The sequence below is a fragment of the Apostichopus japonicus genome, chromosome 16 (assembly GCF_037975245.1).
Source record: "Apostichopus japonicus isolate 1M-3 chromosome 16, ASM3797524v1, whole genome shotgun sequence".
Lineage (NCBI taxonomy): Eukaryota > Metazoa > Echinodermata > Holothuroidea > Aspidochirotida > Stichopodidae > Apostichopus > Apostichopus japonicus.
The window spans coordinates 16,459,332-16,479,371 of record NC_092576.1 but is presented as its reverse complement, the minus strand read 5'-3'; the positions used below and the strand labels follow the sequence as shown (position 1 = coordinate 16,479,371).

Sequence of the window (20,040 nt, the reverse complement as noted above, 5' to 3'; positions counted from 1 at the left end):
AGTTGGAGTTTTTCACTGTTCTTGATTTTCCAACTCATTACGATTTTCATTTATATATATATTCATTTGCCTTTGTCGTTTACCTCCATTGCATATATATATATATATATATATATATATATATATATATATATATATTATATATATATATATATATATATATATATATATATATATATATATATATATATATATATATATATATATATATATATATATATATATATATATATATATATATATATATATATATATATAAACAGCACATATGTGAAAGTATATATTGCAACCCGAGGAAAAATCGTACGCTTATACAGTCCATGTATGTCAAATATTTAATTTGGGACCAGGGGCGGAATGAGGTATTAGTTTTACCTGCTCAGTGATCCAACCGATGACGCTGGGTATGAAGGAAAGGGCGTATTTAGTATCGCAAGTGAAACTAGCAATTTTTTACGACCAAGAGGAAATCCGCAACTTCAACACCTAAACCAGTTGGTTCACGGGTTCCGAGCAGGTAAACTGGTAAACCATTCCGCTTCCGATTGAAGCTAGGAACAAATCCCGAACCCTTCATGCAAAATTCATTCAACCAAAACATTGTACAACGAATCGGGGAATTTTGTTTGCTTATAATGAAAGCATGTGTAAAAACATTTGTCATCGGACAATGGTATATTGCTTGAAACATGATTGCGAAAATAAATGGTGATACATTTATTCTTTGCTAGATGAAGCTGATATCGGTACGATTCAATAAATTAATAGTATAGCTGACTGTGATGCTAATACTTAACTTGTGACTACGGAACGTTTGCGGTATTTATGTTGCATATTTCTTTCAGGATTACTCGAGTCAGGAATTGCAGTTACGAGGCACCATGGTCATGGTTTGTTTGTTTTCCTTCTTATGTTAAAACTGAGCATTATTTGTCACATATAATATTTATATAATATATATATATATATATATATATATATATATATATATTCTCTAAAAACAAAAGAGTGAACTTTGCGGAAATTCACTCTATTAGACAACAGGAATCTTCGTATTTCAAAGCCAAAGTACTTAATATTCACTCTCTACAAAGGAGTGAGCAAATGAGCCAATCAACTGCTAAAAACGCTCACTCTTTCTTGGAGTGAAGGATCAGCCAATCAGAATGCGTTTCTTCGAATTAGAAATATTTGTATTTACGCCATTTTTTTACTCGTTTGCCTTCGCTCGTTCTTGTCGTTTTACATCTTAAAACATGTCAGTTTCGCAGTGGCTGGAAAGAAAGCGGATTTGGATGTGATGGTATTCAGTTGATTGGAGGTAAGTTTATCAAGCAAATGTTGAAAGAACGTGAAATCGTATATAATTTAGAAGGTCGCCAAAGCCGTAGGTCGTCGTTGCCTACAGTCGATTGGCTAGGCTCTTAAACGTTACGCTTAACAGCGTACTTTAGCGGAAACATTTAACATTATGCTTGACACTATACACATAATACATTGGCTAGTTGTTTGGAGGTAAGGCCTATGCCTAACGTTAGGCCTATGAGTAATGGGCCAGAAGTTAATGCAGCTAAGGTCCAGGAATTGTGTTTTTTCTTCATGAACGTTTTTCTTTATGAGTTTTTTGTTATTTCACGTATCAAGATGTATAATGTCACAAACTGAAACAGAGACAGCAGAATTACCAGATTGTTTTTGGATGCATATTTTTTCACAGGTGGGAAATTCGGAATAAAGGGAAATTTCCTGAAAGAAAATTACAAAATAATAATAGAAACAATCAAATTCGGACGACAAACAATTGCAATAATCAATCATAACTATCATGAATAGCAATATCAGATAATAGATATGTACACATCACTTTAAGCAAAGTTCAATATATCAATTTAACTTCAACATACGGTAGAACAATACTATACGGCCTTCAGATTAAGCGTTCACCGTACAGACAGCAATGGGTAATACTGTAGAAAACCAGTCAGAGCCAGGAATACCAATAATAAACAAACTTGCCTTTTACCAGTTACTACAACAAAGTTTAACCACTTTCACTGTTTAATTCACAAGGGAATGCAAATATGGACAGAAAATACAATTACATGTTGAACTGTGTTGAAAAATCCGAATGATTGATTACAATTCAGGTATGTTAATGGTCCTACGCAGCAGAGAAAGTAACGCCAAAAGATTGCATGACCTTCTAACCCCTTAAAAGAGAATCTCCTGAGAGAGTTACAAATGCTTACTACACAGTGTATGGACATAGCAAATGAAACACCCTCCAAAGCAAACACAAGATTCATCTACTTTAAGATGGGTACTATCTGTGACGTTGAGTAACTTCTTCATTCACAGTACAGACAGCAATGAGTACTAATGTACAAAACCATTCAGGGCCTTAAAGGAATATCAATAATTAAAAACGTTGCCTTTTACCAGTAAATAATACAACAAAGATGTAACCCCTTTCACTATTTAATTCACAAGGGAATACAAAATTAATATGGACAGAAAATAGAATTAATCTATCAACTGTGTTGGAAAATCTGAATGATTGCTTGCAACAGGTATGTTAATGGTCATATGCAGCAGAGAGAAAAACTTATGCCAAACGATTGATTGAACTTCTAACCCATAAAAGAGAATATCCTAAGAGCGTTTCAAATGCCTACACATGGTGTATGGTCCTGTTAGTGCAATACAGAAAGTAAATACCATTTGTTGTGTATGGTGTTAAGGTTATTACCCTTCCTGCTTCAACTGTTGGATAGTTATAAATAGACAAAAGTTACAGTGATGTAAAGACGTTACTTTTTGTCAACCAAAGTGTACCACAGTATAAGAAACTAAAAAAATATGTCCATTTTATCCAAAGCCACACATTTATCTGGGTAATAATGTTTTGAAATAACTTTGTCGTTTCAGATAGGCTGTGGGCACCAACGTTGGCCAATTTGTTAAGGAGAAGCCCCTGAAATTTTACCCAACCTTTTCTGTTGGGCCTTGGTCCAGACAGAAGGCCAACCCAATTATTTTTCATTTTTGATTCAACAAGCTCACCAGTTTGAGACTCCATCACAGTTGTAATTGGCAGGGTTTTTAAGTTTCATTTGTTTTAATCTTCATTTTGCCCTTTCGTTAACAACATTTTACAATATTTTTGAAGAGGTAATATTTAAGGTGCATGGTAAGACCAGATAAGGTAAGTCCACGTCTATATATATATATATATATATATATATATATATATATATATATATATATATATATATATATATATATATATATATATATATATATATATATATATATATATATATATATATATATATATATATATATATATATATATATAAATAAATATATATATATATATATATATATATATATATATATATATATATATATATATATATATATATATATATATATATATATATATATATATATATATATATATATATATATATATATATAGTTTTAAGAAGCAAATGAAGGTATGTTTTATTCATTACGTACTGCTATGTTAGTAATTAAAAGGTTTAATTTAACCTTTAATGGATGATGCATTCTTTGTAAACGATTTATTCAAAAGCATATTATGAACTCGAAATTTAGACCACTTGACACGCTATATATTTTGATATATTTTTCATTCATCATTATTACGTTATTACTTTACATGGTCCCAATGCATCTGTTTAAAAATTGGACAATCTTAGACTGTTTTCAGACGCCACCATTATTTTTTACAAGAGATTTAGTACCACCCTGTTTGTACAACAAACTTCATGAGGGTCCTTTTGTTATTATATTTTTTAAATATGATCCCTGCCTTTGTTATTCCTTTAATGGTTAAATATTTTCATTCAAAAAGGGCAGTATTTTTATGCTGGCATTATGTCTAGACACTCGTTTTCCTTGATTTCAGACATTCATGGCATATACACGCAGAATTTAATGGTTCACTTGAATATCAGTTGACAAGTTCAGTATTTTTATGCTGGCATTGTGTTTAGCTTTAGTCATTTTTCTTGATTTCGACATTCACGGCATATTCACGCAATATTTAATGCTTCACTTAAATCAGTTGACTAGTGCCGTATTTTTATGCTGGCATTATGTCTAGACACTGGTCTAGACATACTCGTTTCACTTGATTTCCGACAATTCACAGCATATATATAGCCGATAACATTATCATTATTATCGTTATTATTACTTTACATGATCCCAATGCATCTGTGTAAAAATTGGACTCTCTTAGACTGTTTTCAGACGCCAACATTATTTTGAACTTTGAAACTCTGTTTTGAGTATAATATGAAATTCTTTTAGGAGGGTATTGTTTGCAAAACCAAATTGAATAGTTGTGATCCAATTCCCATACTTAAAAATATTTAAATATTTTGTTTTATTTAAATATATTTACTAGTGCCTAAATATGACTTAATAATACGTAATTACTAAGTTAATTTCCTTTCAAATGTTTGCATAAGTTACTATTCTAAACCTAAAAGTTTTGCCATCCAGAGGGTTGACGGGTTTAGATGTAGGCTACATAGGATTGAGCGTTTAATTTCTATCTGTCAGGAATTTACCATTGTGCAGTAACATATCCGTTTCACCAGTCATAGAGAGTAGTATACCAGTGTGATTGTTGTTCTTCATATATTTTTCACAGATTTAAAAAGGCGCCAAAACGAGTTCGAAAATGATAAATGTTTGCATATAGCAAATTGAAATTGTAAGATTACGTTATTTGCAAAACCATTTTTGAGGTATTGCCAGCACACTCTGATACATATTTCATGGACGTAACAAGAATTATTTTTAATTATAAGAAAATCACATTTGTATGAGGGAAACATAGACGTGGGGTGAGTGAATCATTCATTGCATATTTGTGTGTCTTTCTATGTTTGTAATGTTGCTTTAATCTGTGTTTGTATGTGAAACTTGGTATCATTTTTACTGTTTAATATATATTTAATACCATAAACTGTTGTCTTTGTCCTTTTTTAATGTATTCTAAAAGTGTCCAAATCTAGCAAATCGTCTTATCATCAGTGTAGTAGCCCATTCCATTGTCTTGACATTTGGATGCATCCTTGTACAATAGCCATATTTCTTTGAATAGATAAGGCCTTTCCATTGAGTCACAAACTCATTCTATCAATCCCGTTCCTCAAAATCAGCGGTACAATATAATTAACTCTTTAAAGAGTGGAATTCACTCTTTTAAAAGAGTGAATTTCACCCTTTTAAAAGAGTGAATTTCACTCTTCATGGAGTGATCACTCGATACACTCTCAGAAAGAGTGAAATTTCACCCTTTTGTTTTTAGAGTATATATAAATATATATATATATATATATATATATATATATATATATATATATATATATATATATATATATATATATATATATATATATATATATATATATATATATATATATATATATATATATATATATATATATATATATATATATATATATATATATATATATATATATATATATATATATATATATATATATATATATATATATATATACAGACTTGGTATGACTTTCGCCTTTCCTGGAATCCTGATGAATACGATGATTTAGACTACATAGAACTTCCCCTCACTGAAATATGGCGACCGGAATTGATTGTGTATGAAAGGTAAGAAACCATTTACTTGTCGGTTTTTATTAATTCAATGACTGTGCTATAACATGCGACATACGTTTCACAATTGGTCAAACATATATCAAGGAATTGTGAAGGTTTATATCACCCGGTGTCTATCCAAATGTAAAAAAATATGGTAGGTCAAACATATTTCTTCACTGTCATCCTTTGAGGCTTGACTCAATCTCTTTCATCAAAATCAGTTTATGCTTGCGCCTCTAATCTCTTCGAATTATCTTCTGAGGATCTCAAATACTCGCTGACCACAATTCATAATCCGTAAACGTTTTCCGTCCTTCTCTTTTTCGTTCTTCTGTTTTATTTTCAAACTAATTGTGAAATCCTCAATGCCCTGCATAATTGAAACAAGTACAGTTCGTGTACTTTCTCCCAATGCAAACAGACTATTACTATGTCACCAAAACGATAAAAATTTCCTTAGCAGGAATGAACAAATACTCAGTCCACTTTATCACATTGACCCAGTTTGCTTCCAAAGAGTCATTTCTTGGATGCTTATATTTGTTTCATCAATGTGTTGTTGCTTGTTGTTATTGTTTGTTCCCAGACTATCAAAACATAGCGATGTAAGTTTCCAAACGGAGACCGATATTGTAAAAGTTCGTAACACTGGTAAAGTAAAGTGGGTTACCATAGCGTCAACCAGAACGTTTTGCTCGATAAACGTGGAGAACTTCCCAAGAGACAAACACACTTGTGACGTTACGTTTACAACTTGGCTGCACCAGGACAATGAGGTACAAGCGTTATGAACACAGAGAAAGCAATTTAATTATAAACAATAGATAAAAATGATTATTATTTGACTACAATGAGGTACGGTTGCATAATTCTTCTGGAAGTTATAAATACGTTTTCATTATTTTGCTTTTGACTTATTGAAAACATTTTGTTTCATTTGAACTGTTATTTTTGTTTTGCTTCGTGAGGAAGAATATTGATACAGATATAAATATCAACACTGAAGGATCTTATTACTAGAAACACATCTGTAACACTTGTCTCGTAACATCCTTTTCCGTCGTTGAGATAAAACGTTCCAACTTTTCGAAACCTGTTTTGTCCAATAACTCAAACCATAATCGTTTTTGTACGCACTAACTGAGAAGTAATGTGGTTACACAAACATAATGTGTAGTTCAGTATTGTAGCAATTTGGCTCACAACGTTGTAAAACGTCAAAGTTAAAAGGATACTTGCTGATTCTTCTTCTAATTATTTCTTTATTCCCCTTCCTCTTCCCCTGTTCCCCTGTTCCTATTCCCCTGTTCCTATTCCCCTGTTCCTATTCCTATTCCTATTCCTATTCTTATTCCTTTTCATATTCCCCTGTTCCTATTCCCCTGTTCCTATTCCTATTCCTATTCCTATTCTTATTCCTTTTCATATTCCTATTCCTATTCCTGTTCCTATTCCTGTTCCTGTTGCTATTCCTACTGCTATTCCTATTCCTATTCCTGTTCCTGTTCCTATTCCTATTCCTATTCCTATTTATTTTCCTATTTATTTTCCTATTCCTGTTCCTGTTCCTATTCCTACTGCTATTCCTATTCCTATGCCTTTTTCTTTTCCTATTCCGGTTCCTGTTCCTATTCCTATTCCTACTGCTATTCATATTCCTATTCCTATTCCTATTCCAATTCCAATTCCTATTCCTATTCCTATTCCTATTCCTGTCCCTGTTCCTATTCCAATTCCAATTCTTATTCTTTTACCTTCTCCTATACCTTTTCTTTAAATGTTTCTCTGGAATTAAACAAGTTTCTTTGAAACATCGGACTTATTTTGGTCTTTCACACTTTAACTATGCAGCAAAAACTACAAATTTTGGGCAAGATGGATTCATGTGAAATTGAGCATCTTACTTGGCGTTTAACATTTACTGGTCTTGGAGGTAATGACTCCCTCTACAGATGCCACCAATACCTTCAAAACCAATCATATGTTCGGTACATCGCCACTTTGGAAAGACTTGACACAAACTTCGGCATGTACACCTTTGTGATACCAAACATATTTATATCATTGTTGAGTGGGTTTACTATCTGCTTTCCAAGAGGAGACAGCAACGGACCAGCGTTTGGTGTGATGTGCCTTCTGGCTTTAATCATTCAACTTGGGACACTATACCAAGTACTTCCTGATACTGCTTTCTCTAAAGTGGGTAAGTACAGTCCCCCCCCCCCCCCCCATGCACCGTTAGCGGTTCCACCCTTATATTATATATTAGGGTATTTATATCAGAAATATTCATCCACAAAATTTATTAACACATTTAAAAAAAAAAAAGATTAATATTGCTCAAGTTAGACGTAAAATCCCAATGCTTGAAGCGACTTTGGGATCATGCAATTATTTCTGTGCACTATCATTTGACCACCCCGGAATCTGTCATTCTACGCTGGATTCGAATATACAATTTAATATAATATATGGCTTCAATAAAATGACCACTCTTTAATCAAGTGTGTATATTGGGGTTGAGACATTGTGCTCGTTCATCAACCGATAAAATAAAGAATCTACAATTCTTCCCACCTTTCATCATTGGTAGCACCGACCTGAAACTTGATGAATTAATGCGCAGTATTGTTTGTAACAAGTGGTAACACAGTGAGTGTGCTTACCCGTGCGGAGGTATAGGGTAAAATAAGTTATGTTAGTTAATGTGTTGTGAACACAAATTATATCACGAAGTCCGCTTAAACCCTAAGACCAAGGGACTTGACTGTTGCGTGTCTGTGACGTGATTAACTTTAGACAACATAGGTAATATTGCATTTTGGTCATTACTCGAAAACCAAATAACAAAATATCGAAACCATGGCGCCCTTCAAGGATATATTTTAAGATAACCCTTTGTGGTCATTGAAAGTGTTTTTCTTGTTTCGTTTGTCAAGATATAATTTTGCCGGTATTTCTCTGATTTTTGTCTCTGTTTTTTGACATATTTTGGATTGTCATTTTTTTCTCTCGATATATACATTTTGGTGTCTCAAAAATATTCCTACTAGATAAGAAAATGGTTGATTCAGTGTGTATGTCAAGAAAAACGAGGAGATATAATATATAAACAGATGTGCATAAAGCACATGTTTTAACCTTAAATATTGTGTATGTATTTTTCTATGACTTTTTCAGGTCAATCCATTGCGATTTTAACTATTGCAGTAGCTGTGGTAACGTTTTTTTCTGTAATAAATATGGTCACAGAAGATGACAGTTGCGTTGTCTCCAAAATGACGAACCTCAATCAATTTTACCTCAAGAAGAGGGAGTCCTGGCACAACAGACATAAGAAGAAACAGTATATAGAAATGACTAATTCCAGCCACGACAACGTATCGGAAACCAAAAACACAAATCTTGACATCGAAAGTTCTGAAGATAATCCAAGTTGCTCAAACACTCCTGAACATATACAAATTACTAATCGTAAGGTCTCACCAAAGGCAAATTCCAGCGACGACGCCGTATCGGAATCCAAAAACACAAATCTTGACATCGAAATATCTGAAGATAATCCAAGTTGCTCAAACACTCCTGAATATATTAAAATTACTAATCGTAAGGTCTCACCAAAGGCAAATTCCAGCGACGACACCGTATCGGAAACCAAACACACAAATCTTGACAAAGAAAGTTCTGAAGTGATTCCAAGTGGCTCAAACATCCCTGAACCTGTTAAGGTGAAAGACGGAAGTACACGCACTCAAAACGTGATACAAATGCTGACGTGGTTTAATATCAAGAGAGCTGTAGCCATTGTCTTTTTCTTAGCCATAGGTGGGATCAACGTTTATATGCGTTTAAGTTTGAACAACTAATAACCATTGTACGTACAATTAAGATATACCATATGCACCTGCTAGAAAGTGTGAGAGCTCCAAGGCAACTGAAGACAATCTGTTTTAAAAGAACTAAACTTTCTGAAACATTTGCTTTTTATAATGTAATTAAAAATGAACGAGCCAACAATGTAGCTTTCTGTTGTGTTGTGTATTTGATGAACAAAGAAGTTACACCGCACACTGGATCAAGTAGAACATTTGACCAAGATCTATTATATGTACTAAACTTTTAAATTATTAACAGGTAACACTTCATATGTTTATCGGTTCGAAAATTAATAAAATATGTTACAAAATGAGTAATGATTATTTAAGCAGGAAGGCTTGTATTAAGAATAACCTTGTTTACTTTACAGCCTTTCAACGTAGATTATTATTTTATAAACTACTTGTTATATTTGGTCACATTCTTTTAGATCAATCAAAACGTAAATTGAGAAGTGAAAAGTATCTCATATATGATTTTCTATCAATACTATAATCTCTCCATTTTATAGAACATGAAATATTGGATGCATTGCTTGAAGATATTCCTTTGTAAATATCATTAATATTTGTTAGGTAGTATATGTAGCACTAAATAAAAGAATGCAATCTTATAACTTTAATTTATAGTTTTAAACTATCAAATATATTTCTACATTAGTCTACTAAAGGGACATATCATATGGAAAGCAGAATGACCAAATTGAAAGCTGCCAAATCAAAGAAGACATGGTGCACTGTTGTTGTCTCTACCGACCCATGTGTCAATAACTCATTACGTCTGTCTCACCGTATAAAAAGTATGTTCAATATCTCAAACCTAGGGAACAAAAACAAAATTGACAAGATTCATATTAATATTAAAGACCAAAATTAAACTTCTAGAAATCCTTTTCAATAATACCACTTTGACAATAAGTATAAACATGAGATCGATCACAGAATCATCTCAAACCGCAAATTCATCCCAAACCCTTCTGATACTCTCAACTTTTGACTGCCCCAAATGGCCCCATAACCCTTCAGGACTGGAAAACTGCACTAACAAAATACCTCCTCTTCCTTTCCTTGATAGGATTCCCTACCTGTTGCTCAAAATATTCCAAAGAACTGTATCGGCAATAATATAATTACCTTGTTTAACAAACCGCTCCGTTCCGTTTACTGTTCGTTTTACCACCCCTTGGAAGTTTTAAGTTTATTTTCCACTTTCCATATATATATATATATATATATATATATATATATATATATATATATATATATATATATATATATATATATATATATATATATATATATATATATATATATATATATATATATATATATATATATATATATATATATATATATATATATATATATATATATATACAGTAACAGAGCCAATGAGTAATTTACTCAAAATATGATGAAATAACAATAAACAAAGTACAAAATATGCTATAATGGAAGTGGAGGAACCAGAAGTAAGTAGAAACTTTTCGAGTCTGGACTCTTAAGAAAATAAAATAAAATTTCATAAATCACATAAGTACAGAGAGAGTAAAGACATAAGGAAAAAACAGAGAAAAAATATAAAAAGGAAGCGAAGAATGTGAAAGATAAATTCATACAAAGAGACAATATAACAACTCAGCGTGGGTAGTTTGTACTATTATTTAAAAGGTACTGCTTGAGTTTTCTTTTAAATGAGTTGAGAGCATTTGAGTTTTTGATATCTTGAACAAGTGAGTTTCAAACATGTACACCAGTACTTCGTATTTGGGTTTGACTACGAATAGTTCTAGAATATGGTTGACTTAACGGTATGGTATTCTGCCATACTGCATTGAAAGCTTCTGGGAGTTTACCTTTGTGAAATTTATATAAAAGTATCCCAAGTTGATAATATATGATATTGCAGTTGATGATATAGGTCAAAGAGATTAAGTATTGTAGGCTATGTAAAGAGAGGTGCAGTTTTACATGTAAAATGTGTATTACAAATATTACGAGTAACACGTTTATGTAGTCTATATAAGCTTTCCAGTGTTGTTCTGTTAATACATCCCCACAGAAAGAGACTATATTTCAAATGAGGGAGCACACGTGTGTTATATAATGTTAAGATTGCACTCCGGAGTAAAATGGTTTTGAGTATATTTATAATGCCGTTAAATTTTGAAATTTTATTACAGATATTATGAACGTGTTCTGTCCAATTTAAATTGTCATCAATTGTTATTCATGGAAATTTGTATGAGGTGATGCTTTTATCTAATGCCTATTTAATACAACCATTATATAACTAGTGTCATGCCATTCTCATATCCAAAACAAATAAAGGTCTTACAAACCCGACTAAATGTACTGTGACTACTGTATAACTATCAATTTGGTTTCCTTCCTGGCCGCTCAACTACACATGCTATTTTACATTTTACTTGTAAAGTTATGGAAGCTTTCGAAAATAATCAGTATGCTTCTGGTATATTTCTGGATCTGTCGAAGGCGTTTGATACCCTTGACCATAACATTTTACTGAAAAACTTAGTCATTATGGAATCCGGGGAACTGTACTTCATTGGTTCAAAAGCTATCTTGCTGATCGTCACCAGTTTGTTGTTATTAGTAATATAAATTCTGTTTCTAAGCCAATTAAGTGTGGTGTTCCTCAAGGGTCCATACTTGGTCCATTGTTGTTTATAATTTATGTTAATGACCTCTATAGAGCCAGCAACAAATTTCATATAATCTCTTATGCTGATGATACCAACCTGTTCTTTTCCAGTAATGACATTAATTTTCTATTGGATACTATACAGAATGAGTTTACATATGTTCATGATTGGTTTTGTGCAAATAAATTGTCACTAAATGTTAAGGAAACTACCTCTATTGTGTTTAGTACACCTTCAAAGCACTTAAATCCTAACATTAATAGTATCAGACTTTGCGGTGTTGATGTTATGCTGTCTAAGACTACTAAATTTCTTGGGGTTTATATAGATAATCATCTTTCTTGGAATAATCATATTCAGAATATTTGTATGAAAGTGTCTAAAGGCGCTGGAGTTCTTAATAGACTTCGCCAAGTCATTCCCAGAAGCACATCGGTCACTTTGTATAATACACTCATACTTCCCTACCTTACATATTGTAATGTTATTTGGGGCAGTACCCATGCCTCTAGAATTCAACCCCTTTACTTACTTCAAAAGAGAGCCATTCGTTATATTTGTAATGCGGATTACCTCCAGCATACAGCACCCCTGTTTACTACTCTTAACGCTCTTAGTATCTATGATGTAAATCGTTACTATGTTGGTATTTTTATTTTCAATTGGTTACATGATAATGCTCCGTCGACTTTTCGCAACTATTTTCAGTTACGTAACGATCCTTATCCCAACCGTGCGCCAAATCAATTGACTGTTCCTTACTTTAGACTTAGGTCTGCACAACTTGGTATTCGTTATGTCGGCGTAAAACTTTGGAATTCCCTCCCTACTACTATTACTGGTTGTAAAACTCTGAACACCTTCAAAAAAACGTCTTAAAGAGTATCTTATATCAAACTATCATTGATTTTGTATTTTCCTTTCTTTGCCATCTTTGTTCTGTTTTCTCTGTATACTTAAGCTTTCTTTCTATGTTTTATTTGTAAAGGGGTGTCAACGTAAATAAGCTCTGCAGAGCTTCTTGTTGGCACTCCTCAATCTCTTGTTCTCTTGTACATTTACCCACGTCTATTGTCATAATTGCATACTTTAATGCGAGAGATTGAAATAAAGTCTTATGAATTGAATTGAATTGAATTGAAATACCGCCTACTCAATCGTCTCCCATCACTTGATAAGATCTTTGAAAAGAATAATTGATTATCGTGTCCATAATTATTTTGAAATAAACAACTTTACTTAAAGAGGTTATGAAATGAAAAATTTTCATGTCTTGGAATGGTTTATCTACATTACTACAACACTACCCATGCACAACTGTCCGTACATACGGCTTCAAACGCAAGAAATTCGCTGTCAAAGTATTCCCTAGAGACCTCTCGAGCTGCCACTCGTAAAAAAAGCAAAGCTGCCCACCGCAGTTTATCTGACGTCATCAAAGGAACCATTTCAGCCAAAGCCGACTCCCCGCTGTTTACCGATACGGCGTTATACAGTTTACAACATGTAACCACAACAATCTTCTCATCAATTGTCTTCCCCCTTCCGATTCCGAGGAAGAAGGACTTCACCTCTCAGGACATTCGTAAGCTTTGATTAAAATTATTTTCTTCAGGGAGGAGAGGAGGAAATAGTTTTGAGGGTGATAATATCGGTGTTTTTTCCTATCAATTGACATAGGCGTAGGAGCCTCATTTGATTTGGGGGGGGGGGGGTGCTGTAACGACTTGCCCGCAAAATATAACCAAAATTTTTTCGCGCACTCCGCGCACATTCCACATGTTAATGTGCATATCATATAGGCATCCATCAGTTATTACATCACCTGCCAATAACATGAAATCATTTTCCGTGTTATTACCCTTCCATATTGCTTAGAATTATTGGGGAAGTCGTTACAACAATGATAATAATAATAATAATAATAATAATAATAATAATAATAATAATAATAATAATAATAATAATAATAATAATAATAATAATAATAATAATAATAATAATAATATCAGTTTAACCATTGAAAAACACATTGCAAATTCTTCATATTTCACTAGGTGCCAGTGGCGGAGCTATGGGGTATTGGTCAGGGGGGGGGGAGAGAATGGTCTGTAGGGGCGCCTTTGACACTATCGAAGCGGAGCGCCACCACAGGTTGGCGCGGAGCGTACAGACATTTTTTGAGTAAAGTTACTCCCTCGATCGCCGGAAATGACCCTTTCCGGGCCTTGCTTATTTGCAGATAAACGAAGAATAAATTGGTGTCATCGCCATTTGTCAGAAAATTGCACCAACAAAATGTGACAAATGTCAATAGGTATTTGAGAGCGCAATAAAAAGTCAATAATCGCGAATAAGTAAAAAGTGGTAAAAAGGTGAAACTTCGCCAGCAGTCCATTTGAGTCCGTCAGGGGGCATCCGCCCCTTTGACTGTATGGACGCTCCGCCACTGGTAGGTGCACGCAAAATTCTCAGCATATTGCCCAAATTTTCACCCCAAAAAATTGGAAAAAAAATGCAAACTATTATTCTTTCAGTAGGTGCCCGAAAAAATTCTCAGCATATTGCCCGAATTTTCACCAAAATATTGAAAAACACATTGCAAATTATTATTCTTTCAGTAGATGCCCGAAAAATTCTAAGCATATTGCCCGAATTTTCACCCAAAAAATTGGTTGGGGGGCTGCAGCCCCCTCCACCCAGCCCCCCCGCCTCCTAAGCCTATGTCAATTGAGCCCCTTGCAGAAGAATTGTAAAACGATCCCGATGGCCGAGATGTGTCGCTGCAGTGCGAAGTCCCCGAGCAGAACGGTTGGACGACCCTGAACCGAAACTGGTCGGTTGAGCATAAACAAAACCACCGTTATTAAGACCTTCATATGATTTAAATTATCTCGAATGTCGATGATCCTGCTACTTAACTTTGTAGCGAAGCTTCTAGAATTTTGTGTCTTACAGTGCAAGTGAAATGTGACATTCTGTTACAGTGCAACCCCATAGTAGTACTGGTAACATGGCCTAGACCTAACTAATAGACGTTGTAAGACAGGCTAGCCCGTGTAATTGTATCATCCAACTGTTACGTAAAATCACAACACAACGCCAGTTTTACCGCAAAAGAAAACTTGCATATCTAGAATTGATTGTTCTAAAACCAACTGGCTTTACGTTTTGTGCAAAATATTAGGTAACTAACAAAAAATCGTCATTTGATGTATCAAGGAGGCCTAGGCTATGGTCATAACAAGTAATTTAGCAACAGAATATAGGCCTACAGGCACTCATAACGTTGTGTATGTGTAGTGTTTTGAGCGAGTCGTGTTCAAATTCTTCGATTTTTGTCATCTTTTGGAAACGCTTGCAGTATAAATCCGTCTTTACTTGTGGTGGAGCAACCTGATACTACATATCGGATCGGCATATTTAATAGTAACGAGATAAATTTACGTAAAAACAAAACTCCAAACACCAAATCTCAATTATTACGGAGCGCTGCAACAGTGTAATGTTGTGGGTGTTCTCAGACGTTTAAGAATGTAATCATAGCGTCTCGGAAGTGAGCTGAGTTCCTCGACTGACGTCACGCCGCATTACCGTAAATACAACAATTTTTCGAAAGTTTATATTACCCTAGAATTTTTGATCATTTATTCCTCGAGGATGCAAGCTTCGTTTGACACAAATTAAGTATCATTGGAAAGCTACTAGTATACAGAATACAATGAAAAAGAATTGTTTTCCATTTCATAACCTCTTTAAACCATCACCATGTCCGTAGACACAGAACCACTTATATATCGCTTGTCTGAACAAATCCAAAACCGAGAATAAATACAACTTGGCCGTTTGACTAAGGTCATTTGTATCTGCTCTTTACAGAAACAGTCCAGTAAGTAGGTTATTGTGCCTCCACATTTGAGCAGGATTATATGAAATATCTCTTCCCTGTCGAAGGAACTCGTGATACGTCTATTAACGTAAAACCGTAATGATAAAATGGTTACAGTACTAGTCTTGATGTGGACCGGGGGGTCAAGTTGGATCAAGTTGTTTAGTTTTCATGTTTTCATGCTGCCTTTTCTAAAAGAGCATCAAAACAATTTAATCGGAGGCTAAATGGGGGATAGTGGGGACGGTGACTGCGGTCAAATTACAGATTAAATAACATCTTTGTTTTTAAATTCTCCGATAAGGAGTAGTTTAATTGCATTACGCTTAATTTCAAACCAAAGGGCTCATTTTAAGTAACAAACGGTAAGGTTTTACGCACCAAAAGCAGGAGCACCTTTGAGGATTTTCACAAACCTGGGGACAGGTGACCCCTTCACCTCCCCCTTCGCCCTTCCTCCTCCTCTTCCCCCAGAGCCGTATATGTCTTTATACTGCTCTGCTTCCCTCCATTTTGAACTTGAATTTAGCAATAGTGACTAATTTGACTGGAAATCTTCTTGTATATTAGCCTATGTTGTTTTCCACCATAAGTAGCTCAAAACTCTTAGAGAATGCCATATGTTATAATTGACATCCAGTAAGACTAGTACTTATAACGTTAAATGTGTAGCAAGAGAAAGCAGTTAACTATATACAGTTTCAGTATTCAGTTTAAGTTTTAAGTCTTCACCAGCTTACGTTTCAATTTGTATGAATAAACTGCAACTTGTGTTGAATCGGTCATATTCTGGTGTTATACAGATTTCCAATTAATAGCAAAATAAAACGAAATCTACTTGTCGATAACTTATCTTAATTAAACCGTAATCCCGATGTGCTTCAAATTTGGTCGGTGTTTTGAGGCCCGACGGGAGGGAAGAGGTATGTGGGGAGGGGGTCTATACCTAAGGCCCGAGAAATAAAGAGGATGAAATAAATAGTAAATTTGTATCCTCATCATATACGGTACTTTACGAAAAATGAGGAGTGCAAAAAAGGTGGTGTGATGAAGTAATTGTCCCCGGGACCTGGCTCTTGACTAACCTGTGTGTATGTCTAGGAATTGGGTGCAGAGCCTCATTGCATTATGTCATCATCGGCTAGAAGTCAAATATCAATGACCATGCATGATGTCGATGAAGTTCAAAGTTTCAAAATGGTGTTTCGCCAAATCCACCTCAAAAGGTTACGGTTACTCACACTCGATACTTGTATGACGCAGTGATGACAACATAGCAGCCATGTGACTAAATTTTTGGACGCGCTATTACAACTATATGGATTGAATACGTGTTAGTTATTAAAATCTAATTTCAGACTGTATATGCCTAAAGGATTGGTTCAGGTGTTTGACATATCTATTTTGTATGAAAGAGCACAAAAAGACAAAAAGAACAGTAAATAAACTACCATGATAGCAAGCTCTGTTAAGGAGATATGATACTTTGAAGATATCAAAATTTCTTTGAAAACCACTGGTGTAGAAAGGCTTATTGTGAGGGTATGACGTCACATCCTCACTTCCTTAACATTTGTGAATATATTTCTTTAAAAATTATTTATATTTCTTAACACATTTGAAACTAATATAATCAAAAATTCTTCAGATGTTTAATCTCAAATACTTCCTTTGACAAATACGAGATCACCTGACATATCTTTTGGTTGAAAGTCATGGAAATCTCACAAAATATTTAGAGAAAAAAAAACAAAGACTTTTCAGGAATGTGAGGATGTCACATCACAGCTAGTCATATTTCAGCAGTTTCTACACAATCTGATAATACTTTACACTTGAATATCTCTTTAACCGAAAAAGATATTTCAACAGTTTTTTCACCATTGTGTTTCTTTTATTGTCCTCTTTCATATAACATCTACATGTATGACAACTGAACCAATCCTTTAATGCAATCGGTCATGGTACACGAGTTGGACGGTGGTATGGGAGGGGGAGATGGTAGGTGGGCCGGTGAAGGTGGAGGGAGGGGAGCGATTATACAGTCATATAATAACGTTGAAATGTTTTACCATATCGATCGATTATATGGTATAGTCGTAGACAAATTCAACATAGAATATACCATTGTATTTTACTGATTTACAACGGGATTATTTTTAATTATTCTACAATAATAACACTTATACATTATAATAGTGCAGTATATACAGTGTAAGGCGCTCTTCAGCACAAGCATATGTCTAAAAGCTCAAGTAACCGTTATAGAAAAGAAGCATTGAAAAGGGATGATCTTAAATATTTTTATTTTTAACCTAGTTTTTTTCTTTCTTCTCTCCATCCCTTTTCTACTAATCCCCTTTCATATATCTCTTTGTGTTCACCATGTGCATTAACATGTCTCTATTTTGTGAGTGTTTTTGTCCCTTCTGTTACTGTTACTTGTCATTTAGCCTTTGAAGAAAATCCTGCCAGGATCGAAACATCAGGCCAACTTACTTTTACACATATTTTTATCGGGAAATATTTGATAGAAACTGAGCAACCCACACCCTCAAAATAATATCTAGATACATCCATAAACGAGGCTTTCTGAAGCGTTCTTCATATTTGAGAATACAATGGGATCTCCTCGCGTACACTGTGGCAAGCCTCTTAATAGGGCTCTCCACGCTTGGGGAGTATCCTAACTAATTATTCAATCAAGTTTGTAGTGTAGAGCTCTGGGGATCACGTGACTCGAGATTTTCTTCTGCTTGCCCCATTGTCACCGCTGCAGATAAACAGATAGGTGACTGAAAGCGGGTGTATGCAAATCTAATAAATAGCTACTTGAGTTGTAAATTGTTATCGTTTTGTTACGCGTATGCGTAATAATTGTTCGTGCAATGTAACCACCTCATATGTGGACACGTCCAGGGTCATTTTTAATAACTTCCTGAGGGAAATCAATATGTTGAAGAATGTGGAGAACGTATTATCGATTATGTTTTAGCTTAGTACATTTATTTATATCCACCCATCTTGTAACTCTAGCAGGATATCAGTCAATATGCAACAGTACAACTATAGCTAGGTTTTAACGTAGGCCTTAGCGCATAACGATATTTGCATTAATCATCCGCAGTTCTTTTCATGGAACGGTTTGTTGTGAATTACCTGATATCTGCGCATCACTTTCTCTGATACACCTTATTCTATGATACTTCATAACCATATACCACTCTGCTGAGGTGAGTTATCACAAGCGACGTGGGTAGGGTTTACACTCCCAGAGACACGAACTAAAGGAAAATCACACCGTATAACATTGTTGTAGTGCCTCCAACTAAAAGACACAAAGCTGTGGGAATTTTACACTAAAAATACTTTTTAAACACTGAATGAAGAGTTGCTTGTCGGCTTCAGTAAATATAATAACCCCAATATCATGTACAATAGATGTAATAAACGAGGAACTCCCACGCGTATCATACGCCTGGTGTTACTCAAAAACACAATAAAACGAAGAGTGCGAAGTAGAATCAGATACAGTATGTTTTTATAATTGCGGAAGTTACTGTTATCTCGTTTCCTCGTGAATAGTTTAATGGTTCATCCAAATGTCGTTACCGGTATTTATGGCTGATTCTTGGCAATAACAAAACCACTACTAAGGCTATAATTTTAACCTGTGTATATATCTGTGCATGCATGGATGGTGTTTAAGCTTTGTATGTATGTGTGTTGGGGACTGGGCTTGGGGGAGGGCGGGAGGTTTGGGGAGGGCATTTGAAATTGTTACCTAAAACGACAACAACGTAAAGGTTAATATTATGAAGTACAAGAACAGTCTTATACTTTTGCGGGGCACAGCACCGGTAATATTCTTAAATACATGTGACTAATTAGCATTAAAGGAACATTTTAGCAATGCATAATATTTTAAAGCTGAGTATTT

The 20,040-nt window shown here is 34.3% G+C and overlaps 1 protein-coding gene across 4 annotated transcripts in view; it reads left to right on the top strand.

The window, feature by feature from the left end:
• The window catches only part of LOC139982980 (neuronal acetylcholine receptor subunit alpha-9-like), a 53,930-nt gene extending 43,762 nt beyond the window's left edge, over window positions 1–10,168 (top strand). For 2 of the 4 annotated variants that reach the window (XM_071996277.1, XM_071996278.1), the window contains 5 exons: window positions 846–890; window positions 5,570–5,679; window positions 6,257–6,446; window positions 7,522–7,873; window positions 8,851–10,168. In XM_071996277.1, coding sequence (XP_071852378.1) covers window positions 846–890; window positions 5,570–5,679; window positions 6,257–6,446; window positions 7,522–7,873; window positions 8,851–9,536 — 1,383 coding nt within the window. In that variant the 3' untranslated portion in view covers window positions 9,537–10,168. The remainder of the gene's footprint in view (window positions 1–845; window positions 891–5,569; window positions 5,680–6,256; window positions 6,447–7,521; window positions 7,874–8,850) is intronic. The other 2 variants (XM_071996279.1, XM_071996280.1) reach the window with 1 other exon arrangement.
• Window positions 10,169–20,040: the final 9,872 nt, after the last annotated feature.